Raw genomic sequence first — 24,925 nt, 5'->3', positions numbered from 1 at the left:
GGCAGGATAGTTTAGACTTTGTCCTAAGATAGCCTGTCTGGTGCTCTGGGAACTGGCTGGCCTAGAGATTTGGAGCCTTGTTAGATGCTGTATTTAGGTCTGTTTTGCCTTGGTTAGGGATGCATGAGCTCTGACTCCCCGTCTTCCTAGTGCTGACTTGGTGGGGTGGAAAGTGGCCTCGGTTGTAAGAGCAGCAGCGAGGAGTTTTAGCAATAAAGGTCAGGAGGGACTTCCAGTCAACTCCGATCCCTGGGTCAGAGCTGAGCCCCTGCAGCTGCTGGGACCAAGCTAGTCCCGGCCTGTGGAACCTTGATTCACAACGGTCTTGTCTCTCAGATGGCTATACGCAGTATCTCTAGCTTGGGAGTGGCCGTGGTCCCCTCTGCGGGCATGTGGCAGGGCTGCTGAGGGTACTCGGGGAGCTGTATGTGTTCTAGTTGCCCTCCCTGGAGGGTATGGTGTCACCATCAGCATAGAACTCCCAGAGGCCTTTCCAGCACCTTCTCTCACGTGTCTGCAAAATACATATGTGGGTTCAGCACTGTTTCCTTTTCTTGGTGCACATTGCTTTCTTCTATAGAGAAAAAGTGCTTTCCACCACAGATCTTCCTGAAAGCCTCATAGGTTCCTGGTCACTGATGTCAGACTCTTGCCTTGTCTTCTGTCCAGGGGTGTATCACCGGGTCTGGTTAGGGATTGGTTGCAACAGTGCAGTGCCCAGCGGAAAGGAGAGTGAATACGGCCGGGACAGACAACCAGACTGATAAGAGTGGGTTGCACTGTCTGGGGCCCCTTGGTGACTGTGGGTTTCCTTTTGCAGTGTTCCTACATCCGCTGTTAGAGACCCTGCAGCTGGTCCCAGGGTGAGCTGCCTACAGAGGTTCCTCGTTACACCCTCTTCCCTGCACCCTCAGGGAGTTGGCCCACAGGTCTGCAGCCTTCGGAACAGATGGCGTCCTTCCGCTTCCTCGCTGTGAGGAAGCACAGGCCGACTTCCACCTGAGGAACAGAGAAGTGGGGCTGGGGCACAAGAAATGAGAGGAAGTGGCTCAGTCTTGTCCAGCGTTGCGGGCTGTGATGTACGCATAGGGTATGAGAGCTGGAAGCCCCACCAGCAGCAGCTAGACCTGAGGCAGGAGTGAGCTTGCAGGGGCTGGAGAGGAGGTTAAAATAACAATGCTTCATGCTTGGGCTTCATGCTGATTTACAGTGCTGTTGTGGGAACTGGACATATGCAGAGCACTTAGGACAGACCTGGCACAGGTGCATTTTATTATCATCATCATCATCATCATCATCATCCTACTACTACTACTATTATTACTATTATTACTACTACTTAGGGCCCTGCTGCCTTGGTGTGTCCTTTCCCCACCTTCCTCTAGGGGTCCCAGGCATCTTTCACTCTTCTCCTCATCACCCCAGATAATGACCTTTCTGCTCTGTGGGTCCCAGGTCTGGGTCTCTGTGCTTTTGGCACTCTTAGCCTTCCAGTAGGGGTGACGGAAAGGACTCTGCAGAAGCTTCTGGGGTGATTCAGCATCCCCAGAATTTGCCCCCTTGGTTTCTTATAAGCAAGTTTCTAGCTTTAGAAACCTACTGTGGTGTCCTGAGTGATCGTCCTTCATTGCACAGGGTGCAGGGTGGGAGGAGGCAGACCAGCCTCACCAAACAGCTGCTGGTGAGCCAGCGTGGGGCCCAGGGCAGGAGCAGCCCTGCCCTGGAGCATTATTCACAGACTCCGCCTCCATCTCACCCAACCCAGTGTGCAGAGCTTCCCCTCCCCCAGGCTCTGAGTGGCCATCCCCCGCGCCTGGTGCCTGGTACCCTCCACAAGGTGCACACTCGCACGCACGTACACCCAGGCTCATCTGCCACGTGGGCCTTCCCTTCCTCCAGTCTCCGAGCCCATGCTGTGGCTCAAAGGCAAGAGGGCTGTGACTGGGGTAGGAGGGCAGTCTATGCCTGTAGGACCAGGGGATGCACAAGTGCATGTGAGCACCTGAGGGGTTCTCAGGTCCCCTGGAGGCACATGGACCTTCCAGCTCCCCCTCGGTGCCCTCCCCTCAGCACATTCTTCCTTCCTCTGCCTTGCTTCTGCAGACACATACTTCTAGTTTGTTTGTTCTTGCTGCTGGGCGAGGCAGAGCCTGACTCCCGTAGCTAGGACAGTCCCAGCCTGCAGCTTCACCATGGTGCCAGGGGTTATTATTTTCATTGAGGGGGGCCTGGCTTTTGGGTCTTTGCTCTGAATTGGGTTGGCCGTCAGGGAATGAGAGTTTAAAGGCAAAAAAAAAAAAAAAAAAAAAAAAGGAGTTTGTTCTAAAGCTGGCCCTCTGAGCTCCCACTGCTCCAAATTGTCCCCCTGCTACCAGGGCCAGGACCTCTTAGATGCCCACCTAGTCTCTCTCCCTCCCAGGCTCGCATAAGTGAAGACAAAGGGGGTGCTAGCGGGAAGAGTCTGTCTCTCTCTCTCTCTCTCTCTCTCTCTCTCTCACTTACTTCAGGGCCCAGAGCTGAGAAAGGAAATGGAGGAGGAAGTTCCTCCCCTTCTGGGTGCTGGTGAAAGTGAAAGGCAGGTGGTGGGGGGGCTGGAGTGAGTCACAGCCGCTCAGGAGGGGAAGGGCTGGGGAGCTGCGGAAGCCTGTGAACGGGTGATAGGAGGCCTCACACTGCAAGCCTGCTCTTACGGCCCGGCCCTTCTTGGCTGGGTTGGTTTCCTGGGAACCCCTGGGACTGCTAACTAGGACCTGGAGCTTCTAGGGTCTGAGGTCTGAGGTTGGTCCCGACCTGCAGATTTATTCCCCAGGGCTTCCTGAGCTCCCCTCCCTTCCCTTCCTGGCCTGACTGGCTCGGGACCAGAATCTCGTGGGGAAGAAGTAGGCCATGTAGCTCCCACCCTCACCAACTTCCCAGGGAGGGGGAAAAAAAACCCTCTCTGAAGAAAGACAAAGTCTTTGAAAATACATGTAAGTTATAAAATACTGGTCTTCATTTTGACTGTCCTGTAGCAGGGTAAATAGAGCAACGTGTGTTGTTTTGTTTTTTTAAATCAAGTTAGAAAATAACCACAGACACTCTGTGCACTCTAACTCACACTGTGTCATAGGAAAATCCCTCCAGATCTAAATTCTAGCAATCTGCATCCCCTCAATATTGTAGTTACTCTAGTCCTTTGATCGGGAGCTCTTTGGCAGTGGAGGAGGAGGGTAGGTGGGGATTGCTGACCGGCTACCAGGCTGGATCCTGCCTCCAGCCAGCCAGGGCTGCAAAACAGGTTCTGTGCTGGTTTAGGGAAGGCTCTGGCAGCCACGGTCCCACCCTGCAGCTCCTCCCAGGGGTGGGGCTAGAACTGCACATACCCTTCTAGGGCCTCACCTACATGCCTCAGTGCAAAGGACGTGAGCCTAGCCCTGGGCCTTGGACTCTGCAAGGACTTGGTGGGCTTCCACCCTGGAGCCACATGGTTAGTTAGGAATGACCCCTGTTGTCTCTACTTCCTGTGCTTGAGATAAGCTCAGAGCATCAGAGGAGGCATTGGCTGCATAAAGCTCCTTCTGGGTCTGGTGGGGAAGCTACTGCATGGACAGATGTGCTCGACCAACTGGGCAAGGGGAATCAACTGAGATGGGAGCTCAACGTGGCCTTTGTCACTCCTTTTCCCATCTTGGCTACAGGGGCTCTGACTGGATCTCAGCCCCACTTGTTCTCCCAGGGTGGTGCCTGGTGCCTTTGTGCTGGGTACAGATTACACAACCAAATGCTGCAGGGTGAGGTGGTGGGACACAGAGAGTCACAAAGCGCTGCCTTCTGGTAGTTCCCCCAAGGTTCTGGCTCCTGCCTCACCTGTGCTGCTCTGTGAACTTGGGCCCATCTCTCATACCTGTGCTAACATCCGGGGCATCCTGGGAGGCTATGGCTGACACTGTCCCTATTCTTCTGTCTGCAGGCTCCAGGGTCCTGTGGAACATCATGAACTGGGAAGAGTAGAGGAGCCCAAGAGCCATCCTACAAAGAGCAAGGAAGAGCCAACAGTTCTTTCGCCCTGTGCCTGACCTCACCCCCCAGCACTTTCCCCTCCCCCTGTTCTGCCCCCACTGGCTCCTGGACTAGAGCTGGGCTTCCAGCAGAACATCCCCACAGGGGATGGGCAGCTGGTGAAGTAGGGCTCACTGCCGGGGCCCAGTTGGCCACACCATGAACCTCCAGGCCCAGCCCAAGGCTCAGAACAAACGGAAGCGTTGCCTCTTTGGGGACCAGGAGCCAGCTCCCAAGGAGCAGCCCCCACCCCTGCAGGCCCCACAGCAGCCCCCAGCCCCTCCACAGTCCACCAGAGTGAAGGAGGAGCCTTACTTTGGGCACGAGGGTCCGGCAGGGGCCGCTCCTGTCTCCCAGCCTGTGGAGCTACCCCCTCCGAACAGCCTGGCCCTGCTGAATTCTGTGGTGTATGGTTCCGAGCGGACCACGGCGGCCATGTTGTCCCAGCAGGTGGGCTCGGTCAAATGGCCCAACTCTGTGATGGCTCCAGGGCGGGGCCCTGAGCGTGGAGGCGGTGGGGGTGTCAGTGACAGTGGCTGGCAGCAGCAGCCAGGCCAGCCTCCACCCCACTCGACATGGAACCGCCACAGCCTGCCCCTCTACAGCGGACCCAAGGGGAGCCCTCATCCTGGCATGGGGGTCTCTACCTACTACAACCACCCCGAGGCACTGAAGCGGGAGAAAGGAGGCGGACCGCAGCTGGACCGCTACGGAAATGCCGTGCGGCCGATGATGCCACAGAAGGTGCAGCTGGAGGTAGGGCGGCCCCAGACGCCCCTGAACTCTTTCCATGTGGCCAAGAAGCCCCCAAACCAGACACTGCCCCTGCAACCTTTCCAGCTGGCGTTCGGCCACCAGGTGAACCGGCAGGTCTTCCGGCAGGGCCCACCGCCCCCCAACCCCGTTGCGGCTTTTCCACCGCAGAAGCAGCCGCAGCAGCAGCAGCCGCAACAGCAGCAGCAGCAACAGGCCGCCCTTCCCCAGATGCAGCTCTTTGAGAACTTCTATCCCATGCAGCAGCCACCCTCTCAGCAGCCCCAGGACTTTGGCCTGCAGCCGGCCGGACCCCTGGGGCAATCCCACCTGGCTCACCACAGCATGGCGCCCTACCCCTTCCCCCCCAACCCTGATATGAACCCAGAACTGCGCAAGGCCCTCCTGCAGGAGTCAGCCCCACAGCCTGTGCTACCTCAGTCCCAGATCGCCTTCCCCCGCCGCTCCCGCCGCCTCTCGAAGGAGGGTGTCCTGCCTTCTGCCCCTCTGGATGTGGCTGGCACCCAGCCTGGACAGGAGCCCACCAGCAACCTATTCCTACATCACTGGCCCCCACAGCAGCCACCACCCGGGCCCTTGGGGCACCCCCATTCTGAAGCTCTGGGATTCCCGCTGGAGCTGAGGGAGTCTCAGTTGCTGTCTGATGGGGAGAGACTGGCACCCAACGGTCGGGAGCGGGAGGCTCCCACGATGGGCAACGAGGAGGGCATGCGGGCAGTGGGCACAGGGGACTGTGGGCAGGTGCTACGGGGTGGGGTGATCCAGAGCACTCGACGGAGGCGCCGGGCATCCCAGGAGGCCAACTTGCTGACCCTGGCCCAGAAGGCAGTGGAGCTGGCCTCACTGCAGAACGCAAAGGTGAGAGTGGCATGGGATGGAGGCCTGGCCTGGCAGAGGGCAGGGTGAGCTGTGTCTGCGGCCAGGGGCAAGCAAGTGACTCCAGGTCTACGGGGTGGTTTTCTTCTTCACTGAAGGAAATGAAAGAACCCATATGCTTCAGGAAGTTCTAAACTCCCTCCATGCAAAGAATCTCTACGTAGGTGCATTCATACCTGAAGGAAAGATGAAAGGTCTGCAGGCAGGAAGGTGCAAAACACTGTCATGGGTTGGCTTCTTCATTGGGCACATGAAGGAATGGGAGTTGAGGAAGGTGAAACCATTGCCAGATCCAGTATCCTAAAATGAGACAGTGGCAGTGGTTTCCACAGGTGATGATACTTGTCAAAATGCATCGAACTGATGACAAATAGGTGCATTTTGTTGTATGTGAATTTTACTGGCAATAAAGTTGACTTAAAAGAAAGGGCAGTAACAACAGGGAAGAAGCATGAATAGAATTTGAGCACCTCTCTTGTACGTGGAGGTTCTTACACTTGATCAGAGAAGTAAGTTACCATCAAACCCTACGACAGGGTGCTGAGGCCCATGGAGGATTTCCAAGGTTATAAAGCTAAGATAAAGGCCTGGCATCTGACTCCAAAGCCAGTGTTTTCCCCTCCTTCACTGGAGGTTTCAACCCCTCCCCCCCCAACCCCCAATGCCTACAGCAAGGCTGGCATGTCAGAAGCTACAGAACTTGACTTCAGGCAGTTTCCAATGGGGAAAAGATACAAAGACCATCATTACCTTGTAAAAAGTTCCTTGTTTACTTTCTTTTGCAGAGATAAGTTTTTTTTTGTTTTTTTAAGTTTTTAAAATTTATTTTGAGAGAGAATGATGGGGTAGGGGCAGAGAGAGAGGGAGAGAGAATTCCAAGAAGGCTCCACACTGACACAGCACAGAGGCCGCCGACATAAGGCTCGAACTCTTGAACTGTGAGACCATGACCTGAGCCGAAATCAAGAGTCAGATGCTTAACTGACTGAGCCACCCAGGCGCCCCTGCAGAAATAGGTTTTGAATTTAGATACTATTGCATGTGCCACACACTGTGCAGGTCAAACGAAACACATCTGTAAGCCACTTGTGGCCCAAGATGGTCATCTGAAGACCGCTGCACCAGGCCAGGATTGGAGGACCTGGCAGAGGGAGGTTATGGAGTGTATTTGGGAGTGTGATGAGAGAAAAGGTATTTAGGGAAAGACCATTGGGAACCATTATGGGTTCCTGAATCAAATGCGACTAGGGGTCCTGGACTTATTAGGACTTATCTTCTAAGTCTTACCTTCATTCCCCCTCCCTCTCCTTCTCCAGGATGCCAATGGCTCTGAGGAGAAGCGGAAAAGTGTGCTGGCTTCAACCACCAAGTGTGGGGTGGAGTTTTCTGAGCCTTCCTTAGCTGCCAAGCGAGCACGAGAGGACAGCGGGATGGTACCCCTCATCATCCCAGTGTCTGTGCCTGTGCGGACTGTGGACCCAACTGAGGCAGCCCAAGCTGGAGGTGTTGATGAGGATGGAAAGGGTCCTGAACAGAACCCTGCTGAACACAAGCCGTCAGTCATTGTCACCCGCAGGCGGTCCACCCGTATTCCTGGGGCTGATGCTCCAGCTCAGGTATGAGGGGGTTCCCCATGCAAACACCTATAGTACCTGTGTGCTCCTGGGGGCCTAGTACCCTATGGGAAAAAAGAGGTCATGGTAGTATAGGAGGGATTCAAGCAACCTGCGAGATACTGTTTATATTTTCCAAGCCAAACTTATGGATAAATGCACTTAGGGGAGACAATGAGACAGTTTTATACTTGAAATTGAGACTGCTTATGAAAATCTAGGATGTGTGAATCTCTTTCATTTTAGGTCAGCAAATTTTCACCTCTAATATGGGTCAGATTTTGTGCTAGGCATTGGGATATAGAGATGTTTACTTGTCCTGTCAATACAAACATATATATGTTGAAATCTAAGGTTGGTGTTTTATCTGTTTTAGTTTTTTGTCAGTATTTGTTTTACACATTTTGATGCAATGCATACTCATTTAGAAGTGGATTAGACACTTCATCATTGTGAAATGTTTCTTTTTATCTTTACTAGTCTTTTTGCATCTTTTTTTTTATTAAGAAGAATTTTTTTTTAACGTTTATTTGTGTTTTGAGAGACAGAGACAGAGCGTGAGCAGGGGAGGGGCAGAGAGAGAGAGGGAGACACAGAATCTGAAGCAGGCTCCAGGCTCTGAGCTGTCAGCACAGAGCCCGACACAGGGCTTGAACTCACTAACTGCAAGATCATGACCTGAGCCGAAGTCGGACACCTAACTGACTGAGCCACCCAGGCACCCTGTTGCCTCTTTTTTTTTTAGTGTTTATTTATTTTGGAGAGAGAGAGAGAGAGAGAGGGCATGTGCATGAGTGGAGGAGGGGCAGAGAGAGAGGGAGACAGAGGATCCATAGGAGGCACTGTGCTGACAGCAGAGAGCCCAATGTGGGGCTTGAACTCACAAACTGTGAGATCATGACCTGAGCTGAAGTCGGACGCTTAACCAACTGAGCCACCCAGGTGCCCCTCTTTTTGCCTCTTAAAATCTACTTTGTGAAATATTTTATTTTATTTCATTCCATTTCAAGAGAGAGAGAGAGAGCATGAGTGGGGGGAAGGGGTGGGGGGCAGAGAGAGAGGGACAGAGAATCTCAAGCAGCCTCCGAGTTCAAAACATGGAGCTCGAGGGGCGCTTGGGTGGCTGTCGGTTAAGCGTCCGACTTCGACTCAGGTCATGATCTCACGGTCCGTGGGTTCAAGCCCCGCGTCGGGCTCTGTGCTGACGGCTCAGAGCCTGGAGCCTGTTTCAGATTCTGTGTCTCCCTCTCTCTGTGACCCTCCCCCGTTCATGCTCTGTCTCTCTCTGTCTCAAAAATAATAAACGTTAAAAAAAAACCAAAAAAACAAAACAAAACAAAAACCATGGAGCTCAATCCCACCAACCATGAGATCATGACCTGAGCCCAAACCAAGAGCTGGATGCTTAACTGACTGAGCCACCCAGCTGCTCCTACTTTGTGAAATATTTAGATTTCTTTTGGTTAGTGTTGTGGGGAGGAAGATGTGATGTGTATCTTTTCCATCTTTTTACTTTTAGCCCTTAAGGTGTATCTTTCAAGTGGCATATAATTGGTGTTTGTCATTACCTGTTCTAACAACTCTTGTCTTTTAGAGCATTGATACAGTTTACATTTAATGCAATTACTGATATACTTGGGTTTAAATCTGCCCTCTGCTTTTTGCTATTTATTCCATATTGCCTCTTCTGTTCTTCGCTACCTCTCCCTTCTCCCACTTTGGATTGATTGGGTTTGTCATTCCATTTCCCCCCTTTACTAATATATTATTTATATACTTGTTTATTCCTTATTCTTATTTATTTACTTAAGTATTACTCCTTTAGTAATTACCCAAGCAGCCTTTCTTACCTGGATTAATTGGAGGGAACTAAGCCCCACAATAAGGAATTTGAGTGACTAGTTTTGCAATTCACTGGAGGATGGCACATAGCTCGTACCCTTTCTAGATGCACAGGCAAGAAGCTAAGTCATTACATACCGTGAAAACTTACATTAGGCCTTAATTCTCTGGTTGAGAAGAGCTACTAGAGAGTAAAATATGCATTCTTGGCTTATTGAAATCTAATGTAAATTCATATTTTACCTCTTCTAGAACAATGCAAAGTTCTTACAACACTTTAACTCTGTTTTCCACTAATCTCTCACTTATAGAATTATTAACATGTATTTTCATTCTCTAAATATTTTAACATCACCAGGATGGTATAACATCATTGTTTTTGTTAAGTTTTAAATTTTAATTCCAATATAGTTAACATACAGTGTTATATTAGTTTTAGGTATACAGTCTAGTGATTCAACAATTCTATACATTACTCAGTGATAACATTATTGTTTTGTTCAGTTGTTGTCCATTTTAGCCTGAAAGACTTACTGTATGTATTTGTTGTTTTTCATTTCTTCTCATATCTCCAAGCTTCTATCTCGGATCATTTATGTGCTGCTTGAAGAATATTCCTTAGTATTTCCTTTAGTGCAAGTCTGTTAATGATGAAATTTATTAGTCTTTGATTGTCTGAACATGTTTTTATTTTTTCATTTTTGAAGCTGGGTAGAGAATTCTGTTGTTGGTAGTTATTTTTCTCTTAGCACTAAAAGGAAATGTCATTCTATAGTCTTCAGACTTCCATTGTAGTTACGGTGTTGGGAAATCACCATTAGCCATACTGTTGCTTCTTTGAATTTAAGCTTTTTTTTTTTTTTTTTAAGTTTTTAAACGTTTATTTATTTTGGAGAGACAGAGTGCAAGTGGGGGAGGGGCAGAGGCAGAGGGAGACACAGAATCCAAAGCAGGCTCCAGGCTCTGAGCTGTGAGCACAGAGCCTGATGTGGGGCTTGAACTCACCAACCGTGAGATCATGACCTGAGCCAAAGTCGGATGCTTAACGAACTGAGCCACCCAGGTGCTCCAAGCTTTTTTTTTTTTTTATCTTGTTGCTTTTAAACTTTTTTTTTTTTTTTTTTGGTCATTGGTTTTCACCAGATTTTGCTGTTATACCTATTGGTTTTCTTTGTATTTATCCTGTTTAGAATTTGTAGTCTTCCTTAAATATTTCTTCTGTCCTATTTCCTCTCTTCTCTCCTTCTGGGACTCTAGTTACACATTTATAAGAGTTCTTTACCATATCCCCTATTTTGTCTGTTATGCACTTATCTGTGTTTTCCATTTTTCTCTTAGTCTGGACTATCTTTTAGTTTACCTATTCTCTCTTTAGCTGTATCTAATATGTTGTTAAGCCAACTCACTGAGTTCTTATTTCTAGTTATTTTTTTTTTCAGTTCAATTTCTATTTGGTTCATTTTTAGAGTTTCTAATTCTTTGATGAAAACTTCAACCTTTTATTTTATTGCATAACTTAAGCATAGTTTTCTTAAAGTTTATGTCTGATAACTCCATTAATGGGATCCCATGGGTCTCTTTCTGTTACATTACTTCTTGTTTTTAAATCACATTTTGTTCTGTTGTATATCTGGCTAGTTTTAATTGCATGTCAGACATATATGAAAAATTGTTGAAGTAATTAAAGACTCGATGTTTTTCTTGTCTTCCAGAGAGGACTTATCTTTGCATCTGACAGGTAGCAAAGGGCATTAGTAATCCTGAATTATTTTAATTTAATCAGAGATTGAAATGAGATGATTTTAAGTTGGGCATTATTCCACATGTGGACTAATCTATTTCTGATTCACCTTTGTTCTGAGGATATAGCCCTTTGGAGTCCCAATCCAAAGCCTGGGGGATTGTCAGGCTCTCCTTCCCTGGCAAGCCCTAAACTCCATTTCGTTGCTCAGCTTCCCACTTACCTCTTCCAGTAATGCACCCACCTCTAGGGAAAGCACAACTCCAGATGCTGGGCTCACTTTTTCACTTTCTTTCATTTCCTGTATCTTGGCTCTTCAGGTCTTTGACAACTTATTTGCTCTCTGATACCTTCAAAAATGTGGTTTTTATATTGTGCCTGAATTTTCTAGTTATTCTCAGCCAGAGAGTTAGCCTGTGATTCTGTCCTCTGTAACAAAAAGGGGAGCTTTAAGATTATCATGAGCAGCACAGTCTCTACTCTCTGGGGTCTTATTCTCTGGTTGTGATAGAGGTTGGAGGCTAGAGGCCTCACTTTATCCTGAGGATGGCAGAAAGAAGCCTGAACAACTACACAGCTCAACATACCCATTTCATAGTTGAGGAAATAGGTCCAGAAAAGGCCAGAGACTTACCTATGTTTATACAGCCAAGTAATGACAGAGGTAGCCCTGGAATTTGGATCTCCTGCAACTCCCGCCTGTGAGCACTTACACTACACCAGGCTTAGGAAGATGTTTATTTTTTTGGTTACTTTTTTTATTTAGTTGTTTTTCCTTCTACTATAGATATTTCAATCTTGCACAAAAGTATAGGGAATGGTAAATTGAACCTAAATATTTAGCCATCACCCAGCTTTCATGGTTTTCAAAATATAGCCAAATCATTTTTTATTTGTATCTCTACTTTTCCTTACCACTGGTTTTTTTTTTTTTGAAGCAAATCCCAAACATCATATCATTAAATTCATAAATATTTAGGTTATATCTGAAGTACATTATATATAAGATTCCTTCCTTTTTTCCTTCCTTCCTTTAACATAGCCTCAATATTATCACACCTAAAAAAAAATGAATACAAAAAATATTGTCAAATATTCAAAATAGTTTAATTCCATTTCCCTTATTACAAAATTCCCTTATTAAAAAATTCTTGTCTTCCAGAGAGGACTTATCTTTGCATCTGACAGGTAGCAAAGGGCATTAGCAATCCTGAATTATTTTAATTTAATCATTACGGCTAACTGAGTTCATATTGGATTTCTTGTCTAACAAGTTTGGGGCCTTTGGTTCCACTGCATTTTTTTCTGTGCAATCATCTTGTTCCCCTAAGGGAGAAAGAATGAAAAATTTCATTTCTTCCTAGTCTATAGAAAAGGAAAGAGGGCACAAATGGGTAAAGGACATGGCCAAGACCTCATGGACAGTCAGTGCCCTCTGCTGAAAGGTGTTGTGGGAGCTGGACACGGGGAGAGGGGGAAAGCCTACTCTTCCCAGGTCTACTTAGTCAATGTGGCCAACCTCACCTATGGGCCAGCTCTGTACTCAGGGAGATGATCTGGATATTGCTCACCCTCATAGGGTTCCATTCTCTTTTGAGAGGATAGGGATGGAACAGAGAAAGGCCTCTCTTCCCTTACAGCTCTACCCTCTATTCTACATGGAGACCCATGAGGCATATCGAGCAGGGAGAAGTGTAAGCTAGGAGGGCTAATCTTTGACAGCATAAGTAGGCTGGTGTGTTATCGTAGGACTAATTTTATGAGAAAAAGTGCTGCAAGGACAGGACTGTCTTCTTCCTTTTGTGGTCCCATGCCCAGCTCAGGTCTTGACACATAGTAGGGACCTCCATCTAAGATACAGCTTGATAGCAGCCAGTATTTATTGAGTAATTACTACATGTCAGTTACTGTTCTCAGTGATTTCCACATATTAATTCATTTAGTCCTCATAGCTAATCCATTCGGTAGGTACTTACTATTCCCATGTTAAAAATGATGATGCACAGAGAAGTTAAGACATTTTAAGTGATAAGTAAAGGGGGTAGAGCCCATTCTAAGCAATCTAGCTGCAGAGCCTGGGCCCTTAACGACTACAGTTCTCTGTCCAATAGCATACTTCGCATTAGGTATTGGGAACTATGGCCTGTGGGCCATATCCAGATGTAAGAATAGATTTTACCTTGTATCTTTTTTTTTTTTTTTAACATTTTAAAAGGATTATTTAAAAAGAGTGGGGAAGAGGAGAAGAAGAATATGTAACAGAGACTGGGTGCAGCCCACAAAGCCTACATTTATTATCTGTCCCTTTACAGAAACAGCTTGCTGACCCCTGCTCTAGTGGAGACAGTAAGAAGGGTTTTTGGACCCGTTCCCTGTCCCAGGCTTGCGTTGGTGGGTGTGGTGGGCAGGCTAAGTTCGAAAGGTGAGACTGACCAGCAGTGGTCAAGACTTCAGTTTTCCCAGCACATAAGAGCCTGAGCTATCTTGGTTCTGTTTCCTTCTCCAGACTGATGACATGAATGTCAAGTTGGAAGGGGAACCTTCAGTGCGGAAACCAAAGCAGCGGCCACGGCCTGAGCCCCTGATCATCCCTACCAAGGCGGGCACTTTCATTGCCCCTCCCGTCTACTCCAACATCACCCCATACCAGAGCCACCTGCGCTCTCCTGTCCGCCTAGCTGACCACCCCTCTGAGCGGAGTTTTGAGCTACCCCCCTACACCCCTCCCCCAATCCTCAGTCCTGTGCGGGAAGGCTCCGGCCTCTATTTCAATGCCATCATGTCAACCAGCAGCATCCCAGCCCCTCCTCCCATCACGCCAAAGAGTGCCCATCGCACCCTGCTCCGGTCTAGTGAGTGACCCACCCTCAGGGGCCATGGGGGCAGGGAATGTGGGGAGGGAGGGCAATGGGCAGGAACGAGACTCTGACGATAAGGCTGCTGGGGATTGGGCTGGAACACTGGGAAAGGGGGCTCTACTGTCTCTTCTCTGAGAGAGAAAAGGTGGTTGTCCTGGTTCAAGAACAGGCAGGGATGGGGTAGGGGGTATCAGCCCAATTGCTTGGGTTCAAATCCCAATTCTACAATTTACTGTTATGTTCCCTGTGCAAGTCATTGAAACTCTCTGGGCTTCAGTTTCTTTAGTATTTAATTGAGGATATTAGTAGTACTTGGTTGTTGGTGAAATTGCCAATTTAATCTATTTCTGGATCCACAAATAGCAGTTTCCTATGTTCAACCTGATAGCCAACTCACGGGGTTGTGGTGAGGTTCAGAGGCAGCAACAAACGTAAAGCACTTAAAACACCATGCCTGACGCATCATGTTTGCTCTTAATATTATGTGGTAGATCCTGCCTCCTGGGGCTCTTAAATAGTTGTTTTGGCCAAAAGCAGACATTTTGGCTGGCCCGGGTGGTGAACTGTTGAAAAATGTGGGCCACTCCACAAAAAGATCCATTTCCTTTGAAAAATGGGATAATCTTATCTCGCAGTGTGGTGGAGGATTAAGTGGGAGTAAACACCTCCAGAGGTAGTAGAACAAGGGTGAAGCCTCCCATCACTAGATTACCCTTTGACCCTGACCTCCCATGCCCTAGCTCTCTGGTGCCCCCTGGTGTCTGTGGGTGAGAAATGGCTCACTCTGGGCTGGCTGGCTGGCCTTCCATTCCACCCTCCCACGTACCTTCCAAGCTTCTCTCCGTGCCTGGGTTGCGCAGGAAGAAATCACTGTAGAGACCAGACTGGCAACAAAGAGAGGCCTGTCCATCCATGAGCATTTATCGAGTACCTGGGCGTAAAGCATTGAACTGGGTCCTGTGAAGGCTCCAGTAGTGTATGGGACAGCACCGGTCTGTCAGTTCTAAAGAGAGTACAGGGTCATTGGGGAGTTGACATGGAAACCTGGGAGACAGAAAAGCAGAGGTTCTGGGCACAGTGGGATCAACAGCCAGTGAGTGAGGGAGACCCTAACCTCCAAAGCCTGCAGAGCCTACTAGCCTGGGGTGGTGAGAAAGCCTCCAGGAGAGGGTGGGGCTAGAGCTAAGAGCTTGAACTAGGAAGGAGGTGGGGAGGGCACACTCGGCACCGGAATGAGTGGTGGAAAGGCCTGGAGGTAGGACCGTGCAGGAAGAGCGAGGAGCCATGAGTAAGCAGTCAGCTAGGTTCCAGGGTCCGGGCAAGGGGGTGGTGGGAGGCATAGATGAAAGGGGAGCTGCATGAGTGAGCCGAGCTGAGGAGTTGCAAGTTGCAAAGGGGGGGAGGTCAGCAAAGGTTTTTGGAGCAAGGGAGTGCCTCCATGTGGGGCACTAAGATTAGTTCAGGAGAAACTGAGGCAGAGAATCCAGCATGGAAGTGAGGAGATATAAACAGGGTTCTCCTTCACTGCCTTGCTAGTGTGCCAAACGTTTCAGCTTCTTTACTAGAGCAAGCATAGTTTAATGTTGGAGCTAATTCTGTAGTATGGGAGCTCCTGGGGCAGGGGCCCAGCTTTGGGTGGTGGTAGTAGTAGTAGTAGTAGTAGCTAATATTTATTGAGGGCGAGGCTTTGTGCATGATTTCATTCAGTCCTCGCATTAACCCTAGGAGGTAGGTAGTAATAGCCCCTTGCAGCAGGTGTGAAAACAGAAGCACCCACGTGCTTGGCAAAGTCACAGTTAGTCGTCACAGTTGCAGGCTGAGGAGCCAGGATTCACCGTGCCTGATTTCCAAGTACGAGTCTCTGTGAGTCACTGCCATGGCTCTTGTGCAAACAGAGCAGCCATGTAGGGTGGGGTGGGGGAGGGGCAGCTTGCTGAAGTCAGGAGGGTGCCGTTCACCGATGTGCCTTTTGTCCCATAGATAGCGCTGAAGTCACCCCACCTGTCCTCTCTGTGATGGGGGAGGCCACCCCAGTGAGCATCGAGCCGTAAGTGCAGCCCTTCCTCTGGCCTATGGTACGAGGGTGGCCGATGGGGTCCAGTGCACGCAGGCCCTGTGAGGAAGAGGAGGGTTGTGTGGGGCCCACAGAGGGCTGAACAGCCTCTGAGATTCTGCAACTGGCTCTGGGCTTTACTGTCCCCACCCTAAAGGAAAGGACCAGCTCGGTTTGAATTTGCCTCTGAGTATCGGCAGGGCAGTCCAAGAGACTCTTTCCCTATCTGTAAACTTGAAGCTTCTCCCCTTTCCAACCTCTGGGCCTTGTCTTTCTGGCACTACCAGGTCCCGTTTGCCAGGGTGTTCTCACGGAAGCCAAATTCCTTACACTCCGTTGAGGTCTTGCTGTGCTCAGCGTCTGCGGACTACCCCCTGCATCTTCTCCCATCCCAGAGAGAAAGATTCCCTGTGCCCGCGAGGTGAGGCCTCACTCCCTGCCCTTTCCACCCCTGCAGACGGATCAACGTGGGCTCCCGGTTCCAAGCGGAAATCCCCTCCTTAAGGGATCGTGCTCTGGCAGCTGCAGACCCCCACAAGGCCGACTTGGTGTGGCAGCCGTGGGAGGACCTAGAGAGCAGCCGGGAGAAGCAGAGGCAAGGTGAGAGGGGGCCTGCACCAGCAAGTGAAGGTGGGCTGTTGGACAGGTGGGTGGGTTCGGCCCTGAACGAGATTTCTTCTCCTCCCCTCCCACGCTTGCTCCAGTGGAAGACCTGTTGACAGCCGCCTGCTCCAGTATTTTCCCTGGAGCTGGCACCAACCAGGAGCTGGCCCTGCACTGTCTGCATGAGTCCAGGGGAGACATCCTGGTGAGATGATGGCCCTGGTGGGGGAGGGACCCTGAGGGAGGCTCGCGTGGATCCATGTCTGCTGCCCAGGAGCCAGGGCTGCTGGCCTACTGATTGGAGGCAGGCAGGAGGGTCTGACCAGGTTGGGGGTTGTAGGGACTCCACCGAAGGTAGTCGTAGTTCCAAACTCCAGACTTTGCTGCACAGGGTCCTCTTGTCTACCCTAGTCCCTGATTCTGGGTCAGTGGGTCCCCGCCCTCAGAAAGGCTGTCGCTGAGGCCTTTCTCCACCTCTGGCTGTCTGTCCTGGGGGCCACATGTTCTCTCTTAAGAGGCCCTTGGCCTGGTTCCTGAGCAGCTCCACCCTCCGTGATCTCACCATCCTGCCAAACCTCTTGCCCCTCAGTGGTTACGCAGGGTAAAAATAAATGCCCACCTTACTACTCAGAGGGTTGAAGAGGCCTTCTGAATTGTGCCTGGCACCTAGGAGGCTCAGCCTACCACTGAGACCCCTGCAGGGCACTGACCTTTTCCTCACTTCCCCTTCAGGAAACGCTGAATAAGCTGCTACTGAAGAAGCCCCTGCGGCCCCATAACCACCCACTGGCAACTTATCACTACACAGGTGAGCCTGGGACCTGGAGCCTCAAGGTCTCCAGCATCAGCGGGGCCCAGCTTGGTGCTGAGTCACAGCCCTGGATGGGGGTGAGGAGGTCGGGGGCAGATAAGCCAAGAGCCAGAGTGAAAGAACTGACACCAAAGATGGGGTGGTTCTCAAGGGGCTTCCTGTGCCCTGAAGGGGCAGAGAGAAAGGCGTGGGCAGGTGGGAGCCCATGCAGGCAAAAAAGTCCATGGCAAGGTGCAAGGGACAGGAATCTGGGGAGTGCCATCCCAATTGGCATCCGGTGCTTGGAACTTAGACAACCCCTGGAGTGCCATGTCCCATCCTGGGCACTGTGCTTTTAAAGGGACAGTGACCAAATGGCATAATCACAGCAGCCACCGATCCCTGTTGAGTGGTACCTCTTGTGTGTGCCAGGCAGAGCAGCAAGGGTTCCCCGTGCATTATCTCCTTGAGTCTGCACCACAATTGGTGAGGTGGCTTGTGTGACCAGGTCCCAGTTCCCAAGTGAGGTGATTGAGGCTCAGAGGCTAGTAAGTGGCGGAAGCAGAAATATGGATCCAGCTCTGAATGGCTGCAGAGACCGTGGACAGATGACTTCACACTTTTCTGCTGGTCACTCACAGTCCCATCCACCTCACTAACTCTGGCTCCCGCTTTGCCTTACAGGTTCTGACCAGTGGAAGATGGCTGAGAGGAAGCTGTTCAACAAGGGCATTGCCATCTATAAGAAGGATTTCTTCCTGGTGCAGCAGCTGGTGAGCTGGGGCTCTGTTTCAGGCGCAAGAGGCAGCCAGGGGCCGGCTGTGTGATTTGGGGCTCCCTCTGCCGGTGGTGGCCCTGCAGTCTCTCTGAAAAAAAAATAGGTTAATGCCACTAAGTATTGTCGGAGAGAATTTTCTAAACAAAACAAGGGGAGAAGATTGGGCCTTTCCTCCCCTTGGTTCCGAGCCTTCTTCCCTCATGTTAAGGTAGTATGGCCATGCTGGGGGTGGGGGTGGGAGTGGGGGGGGTGGTCTCAGAAGGAGGCCTGAGTGGGCAGACCCAGTGGTGTCAGACTTCAGAGAGTGACTTGCCTGAGGCAGAACAGGAAGAGAAGGAAGGCTGCAGACTGAGGTGAGCCATTTCCCAGGGGGCTGGAGTACTTCAAAAGCCACAATCAGTATGTAGAGGAGAGGTCACCCTAAGATGAGGGGAACTGAGAGCCAACAAGTGACTGTATAACAGACCGGGCTGGCGGGGGGGGGGGGGGGGGGGGGGGGGGCCCACTGCCTTCTTCCTGTCAGACCCAGGGCTTCCTTCCAGTAACTCAGCTGACCGAGCAGAGGAGGCCAAGTTGGCTTTTCCTAGATTGAATTTATCTTGCCTCTCCCCATGTTCTTCTGGGAGAAGATTGTTTTGCTAATCCAAGGACCTGCATCTTTCCAGCAGCCCTGTCTTCATAAAATCTCAGCTGTACAGACCACCGAGGGAATGGGGTTTCCAAGAATGTGCTCTTTCCTCCTGGAATTGTAGATTGTGTCAGGACAGCTCTGGGGACTGGGCAAAGTGCGGATGAATTCTTCTACAAGGGCCCTGTTGTGAGGACAGTCATTTGCTGGGTTTCAGTAACATTCCATTCCCTGATTGGGCAATATTTCTGCGAAGTACCCGCCTGTGAAATTCACTGTGGTGCCCCTAACGCCTTAATGAAAAGAACAGACTGTTAGTCACACAGATGATCAGAGAGAATTGACAACGCAAGTGTAAACAGGATCTAATTAGTAAATCTGTGACTTGGCCATTCCTGTGAGATACAGCGTATCTGTTTTCTCCTCAGGCGCAGAGAACTCACTGACCCCTTGGGCTCTGTAGACAGACTTCCCAGCTCCCACTGCAGCCCAGCAGTTGGCAGAGCAGTCTGGGAGCCTGGGGGAGAAAGGGCAGAGTCAGAGCAAAGAGCCTCTGTGTGGGGGAAATCTGTCCGGAAACTAAACCCAGTAGCCAGATGGATTTGTGAAACGGGAGTGCTAGGATTTCAGATCTTGGGAGGCCCTTGGAAGTCATCTTACTCGTGAAGAGACTTGCCTGAGGTCACACAGTCATTGAGTGGCAGAGTTAGGAGTGAGACTTAGGCCTTCTGCTTCCTTTTCAGGTTTTTCCAGAGCTTTCTTGTTAGTCTCCCTTGAGTGCCTCTCTGATTTAGGACACTTTAACATTCTTCTATCCTCACTTGTCAGTTGCTGTTCCCTGGGAGGAATGACAGTGTTGCCCAGATTGATGAAGGGAGTCTGTGTTGCCGGGTCTGGGCTGGCTCTGAATGGGGATGGTGTCCAGACTTTTTCACCCTTAACTGTTTACTTTGAAAAATTTGAAACTTACAGAAAAATTGAAAGCGTAGTACAGTAAACACCCACGCATTCCTCATTTAGATTTACCAATTGTTAACATTGGTCACACTTGCTTTCCCTCTTTCTCTGTCTATACTTAAATTTATATACACGCTTATTTCATTTCTCTGTGTTTTAACTAGTCATTAAAAGTAAGTTACAAGCGGTCCCTGGGTGGCTCGGTCGGTTGAGCATCCAACTCTTTTTTTTTTTTTTTAATGTTTATTTATTTATTTTGAGAGAGCGAGAGCAGGGAAGGGGCAGAGAGAGAGGGAGAGAGAGAGACAGAATCCCAAGCACGTTCTGCATTGCCAGTGCAGAACCTGATGGGGGGCTCGAATCCATGAACTGTGAGATCATGACCTGAGCCAAAACCACGAGTCAAATGCTTAATCCATTGAGCCACCAGGGTGCCCCAAGTGACAAACTCTTGATTTCGGCTCAGGTCATGATCCCAGAATCTTGGATTGAGACCCATGTTGGGCTCTGTGCTCAGCATGACGCCTGCTTGAGATTCTCTCTCGCCACCCCCCCCCTTTCCCTATACCCCTCTCCCCTGCTCATGCTCTCTTAAAAACAATTTTTTTTAAAGGTATGTTACAGACTTGATCCAAATATCTCTTAAAAACAAGGTTATATATTCTTGCAAAACCATAATACTATTATCATACCCAAGAAATTTAAACTAATAATCTTCTCTAATATGCAGTCCCTATTCACATCTCCCCAATGGCTCCATGTGGTCCTTTTTGGCTTTTTTTCCCCCTTCCTAATAGTGCTGAAGTGTTGTTTAATTGAATTAGTCAGTGGTTTGTTCAGAGAAGGCATTGGAGAAATGCTTGTATTTCTTGGGTTTCTTGGGTTTAGCATTTGGGGAGGAGGGGACATGCATGGATGGGAAAGGCTGGAGAATCTCCAGGCAGATGAGCTGAGCCAGGAACTCTGACCTCAGTTTTGGCTTCAAATCAGATCCAGACCAAGACCGTGGCCCAATGCGTGGAATTCTACTACACCTACAAGAAGCAGGTGAAAATTGGTCGCAACGGGACGCTAACCTTCGGGGATGTGGATACAAGTGACGAGAAGTCGGCCCAGGAAGAGGTTGAAGTGGATATTAAGGTGACTCCCTTCCTAGCCTCAGCTGCTTAGAGTCCTGACTGTGTCTGGGGCCGAGGGCTGAGTTGAGAGCCTGGGGCCAAGCTCTCTGGAAGCCCCTGGAGGGTAAAGAGAGCAAGGCAGTGTCCCTGACAGCCCCAAGGAGCTGATGTCCTGGGCACTGGACCTAGCCCTTTAGGTCCCCCTGTCTGTCTGTCAGCGTCAAGGTAATAATACATTGTGTTGATGCAGAACATTGGGGAATTTTCCCACAATATCTGCATGAGCACTGACCTCCTGTCTCCTCATAGCACACCTCTAATACTGTCGCCCAAACTTGAGGCATTCTTGTACAACCATCATGAATGTGTTATCTCTGCATCCTACCACATGTCAACGTTACTGTTTCTACGACATCCACATACCACCTGGGCTACTACTTCATATTTTTCTTTAAGTCAACTCAGTTTTTACTCAGAAGGTAAATGTTACGTCCCAATCATAAACAGAAAACCAGTACTGTTTGCCATAGAAGGCACTAACAAAAGTAAATATATATGAGCGTCAGTGTTGTTAAATTCCAGGTAGATACTGTTACCTGCCAGGGCTCTGAGTCTCAGACCTGACCTTTGGTTAATTAAGTCTGGGGGCTTATTCTGGGGAGTGTGCGACTCTTGATCTTGAGCTCGTGAGTTCGAGCCCCACGTTCAGTGTAGAGATTACTTAAAAATAAAATCTTTAAGGGTCACCTGGATGGCTCAGTCGGTGAAGCATCCAGTTTAAGCTCAGGTTGTGATCTCGTGGTTTGTGAGTTCAAACCCCACGTCGGGCTCTGTGCTGACAGCTCGGAGCCTGGAACCTGCTTTGGATTCTGTGTCTCCCTCTCTCTCTGCCCCTCTCCTGCTTGCGCTCTGTCTCTCTCTCGCTCTCAAAAATAAATATTAAAAAAAAATCTGAATCACAGGAAAAATTATTAGGGAAGCATTAAATAGAGACAAGCAGAAGTTTCAAAAAAATCTCTAAAAAATAATAATAAAGTCCGGAGAAGTATAAAAGACACATTTAGACCTAACTCAAAACTTTGTTTGACGTAATCAGGATAGAAAAGAGAATGCTATTTAATTCTGTGTCCACATACCCATCTAACATCATGTTGGGGTTATAACTCCATACTTGCTGACATGCTGCATGAAGACAGGGAGTGGTTTGGTCCCTCTTTTACAGACGGGGAAGTGGGTGGAGTTCCCAGAAGCATTACAAAGACAGTTTAGAACTGGAGCTAAGGCTGCTGTCTGCTCCTCCAGACCACCTTCCCGAAGGATGTGTCTGTCTCTTGGACTGGCATGCTCCCTTCCTGCCCCGAGCTCAATCTCAAGTGCTCAGTCTCTTCCTGAGGGCTTTCAGGGCTCAAGACTCCCTCTTCTTTCCCAGGCCGACTATCTGGGGGAGGAGATAGAATTATGTAGTGCAGGAGGCTGGCTGGGCCAGGCCAGGCAAGCAGGATGAGCAGGGACTAGTCGTCCCCGGCTGGGTCAGAATCGGAGCAGTATGGCTGTGTAACTAGAGCTCCAGGCTCACTGCCCTCATTCTTATCCCCCATAGACTTCCCAGAAGTTCCCAAGGATGCCTCTTCCCAGAAGAGAGTCTCCAAGTGAAGAGAGGCTGGAGCCCAAGAGAGAAGCGAAGGAGCCCAGGAAGGAGGGGGAGGAGGAAGTGCCAGAGATCCAGGAGAAGGGAGAGCAGGAAGAGGGGCGAGAGCGAAGCCGGAGGGCAGCGGCTGTCAAAGCCACACAGACACTACAGGCCAATGAGTCGGTAAGTGTGACCTCCACTAGGGGAGCCCAGGGCCAGGAGGAGGGCTGGAGCTGGGCCTGGGGGTGAGGGAGGGAGGGCAGAACAGGAACATGGTGATGATGATCATCGCCATAATGGCAGGAAATGTACTAAGTACCTTATGTTTTTAACTTATTTAATCCTCGTAACCCTATGTGGTAGGTACTGTCATCATTCCCATTTTACAGATGAGGAGATGGAGGCCCCTAGATAAGACAGCTGGTAGGCAGCCTGACTCCAAAATTCTGCTATTAAGTTTTTATACTATACTGCTTCTGTACCTGAGACTGAAGAAGAAGGCTTTGTGAAAACCCAAAAGGTGTGTGGGACGTGGCAGAAGCATCTATGAGTTGTAGCTGTGGCAGGCTCTCCATAAGAGAGCGGTGTCCCTGACAAGAATATCTAACAAGAATGAGCTGAAACATTGGGGTCTGGGTGGCTCAGTCGGTTAAGCTTTGGCTCAGGTCATGATCTAGTGGTTCGTGAGTTCCAGCCCCTTATTGGGCTCTGTGCTGTTGGTGTGGAGACTGCTTGGGATTCTCTCTCTTTCCCTTTCCCCCACTTGCATTCTCTCTCTCTCTCTCTCAAAATAAATAAACTTAAAAAAAAAAAAAAGGGCTGAAACAATGAGAATAATAACAATGGCCCCTCTCATAGGTTCTCTGCAAAGTGCCTTCCTTTCCAGTATCTCATTAATTCCTCACAATAACCCCATAAAGTGTTAACCCCTACCTCAAAGATAGACGCAACTGAGTTCAGAGATGATATGTGACTTGCCTGAGTTCCTGCCTGCAGTCCTCGTAGTGAAGTCCTCTGTCCACCATATCATAGACCAAGAAACAAGACATACCACCAGAGGTGTTCCTTGTCAGGGAGATGTCCCCCCAAAGAGAGTAGGGATTACTATGAGAGCCTTACAAATTTTTTTGTGTGTTGTACACTTAGGCTTGCAGGAAGACTCCAGACTGTTTGCTCCCTTCTGAGCCTGGGCTGTGCTCTTTCTCCCAGAGCTGTGCTCTATGCGCAAGCTTCATCAAGTCCTGCTGACTTTTGGGAATACTTCCCTAGGAGGGTCAACCCCATGCACGTACTTATGACTCCTAGCGGCCATCTGAGGCTCCCCTAACCCAAGGCCTGTGATTCCTCCCAAGCAGCTCTCCAGGTCTGTTCCAGGTGTCCTCCACTCTCCATCATCTGCTTGGCATTTCTCGTGGTGACTCATGCTGTCTGTCCCTTTCACTAGATTTCAAGCTCCCTGAGAGCAGGGGCTCCTGTCTGTCCCCTCTGTATCCCCAGCATATGGCACCGTCACATGGATTTGAATCTGATTTATGGAATTAAGGCATGAATGGATGGACTAAATGACTGAAGACGTGAAAACATTAATTGAGACACCAAGACCCCCTTCAGATAGATGCATGGAGACGTCTTCTGGCAGCTTGGGCTGTCCCACAGGATTACTGTCCCAACAGCTTTGTAAAGATACAGTTGGCCAGGGGCGCCTGGGTGGCTCAGTTGGTTCAGTGTCTGACTTTGGGTCCGGTTATGATCTCGTGGCTCTTGAGTCTGAGCTGTGCATCTGGCTCTGTGCTGACAGCTCAGAGCCTGGAGTCTGCTTCAGGTTCCGTGTCTCCCTCTCTCTGCCCCTCCCCAGCTTGTGCTGTCTCTCTCTCTCTCTCTCAAAAATAAATAAACATTAAAAAAAAAAAAAAGTTGGCCAAAGACCCAAATGGGCTGGCAAAAAGCAGTGAGTACCTTGTCACTGAAAGGATTCCAGCAGATTCTAGAGGACCGTTTGGCAGGAGCATCTGACCTTTAAGAGCCCTGTGTTCCTGAGATGCCAGAATTCAGGAACCTCTCTTCCCCAGATCTCTCACCTCTCCTTGTTTGATCCTCTCCAGGCCAATGACATCCTCATCCTCCGAAGCCATGAGTCTAACGCCCCTGGCTCTGCTGGTGGCCAAGCCTCAGAGAAGCCAAGAGAGGGGGCAGGGAAGTCACGGAGGGCACTACCTTTCTCGGAGAAGAAGAAAAAACCGGAGACATTTAACAAGACCCAGAATCAGGAGAACACTTTCCCTTGTAAAAAGTGTGGCAGGTAAGATGCTAGGCCCTGCCTCCCCGGGGACCCAGCAGGGTGGCCACGGCTGGGGGCCAGGAAGTGTGCTTTCCAGGGGAGCTTTCGCGTTGTCATCTGATTGGCTCCGAGGGTTTCTAGGGCAGTGACGTCACTTGGCAGCTCTTAGAGGAGGGGGTGACAGCACTGGATCCGGAACCCTTCAGTTCCCTAGGTGGAGGGTGGAGCGGGCCGTGTGGCCCAAGCCAGTCAGGCGGGGCCGGGGACCCGCCCGCCACACAGACGCACCCATGCACGGGCGCGCACACGCACACTGCCCAGACACACGCGCACCCGCACGCACGCTCT

At 49.8% G+C, this 24,925-nt stretch overlaps 1 protein-coding gene and 1 long non-coding RNA gene across 7 annotated transcripts in view; one reads left to right on the top strand and one right to left on the bottom strand.

The window, feature by feature from the left end:
* MIDEAS (mitotic deacetylase associated SANT domain protein) overlaps positions 1-24,925 on the top strand; it is a 68,011-nt gene that overhangs the window by 39,376 nt on the left and 3,710 nt on the right. For 3 of the 6 annotated variants that reach the window (XM_023255821.2, XM_023255823.2, XM_023255820.2), the window contains 11 exons: positions 3,950-5,670; positions 7,005-7,304; positions 13,391-13,736; positions 15,723-15,789; positions 16,253-16,395; positions 16,500-16,603; positions 17,131-17,206; positions 17,873-17,961; positions 20,542-20,691; positions 22,270-22,482; positions 24,402-24,598. In XM_023255821.2, the coding sequence (XP_023111589.1) occupies positions 4,198-5,670; positions 7,005-7,304; positions 13,391-13,736; positions 15,723-15,789; positions 16,253-16,395; positions 16,500-16,603; positions 17,131-17,206; positions 17,873-17,961; positions 20,542-20,691; positions 22,270-22,482; positions 24,402-24,598 (3,158 nt within the window). In that variant the 5' untranslated portion in view covers positions 3,950-4,197. Of the gene's footprint in view, positions 1-820; positions 864-965; positions 1,139-3,949; positions 5,671-7,004; positions 7,305-13,390; positions 13,737-15,722; positions 15,790-16,252; positions 16,396-16,499; positions 16,604-17,130; positions 17,207-17,872; positions 17,962-20,541; positions 20,692-22,269; positions 22,483-24,401; positions 24,599-24,925 lie in introns of those variants that run through there. The other 3 variants (XM_023255822.2, XM_023255824.2, XM_023255826.2) reach the window with 3 other exon arrangements.
* LOC123386143 lies at positions 14,015-24,514 on the bottom strand. The gene is made up of 2 exons (XR_006599785.1): positions 24,378-24,514; positions 14,015-18,054 (listed from the first exon to the last, which is right to left on the bottom strand). It is a non-coding gene; the product is annotated as an uncharacterized LOC123386143 (long non-coding RNA).

The sequence above is a fragment of the Felis catus genome, chromosome B3 (assembly GCF_018350175.1).
Source record: "Felis catus isolate Fca126 chromosome B3, F.catus_Fca126_mat1.0, whole genome shotgun sequence".
Lineage (NCBI taxonomy): Eukaryota > Metazoa > Chordata > Mammalia > Carnivora > Felidae > Felis > Felis catus.
This window is presented reverse-complemented; position numbering and strand designations above follow the sequence as displayed.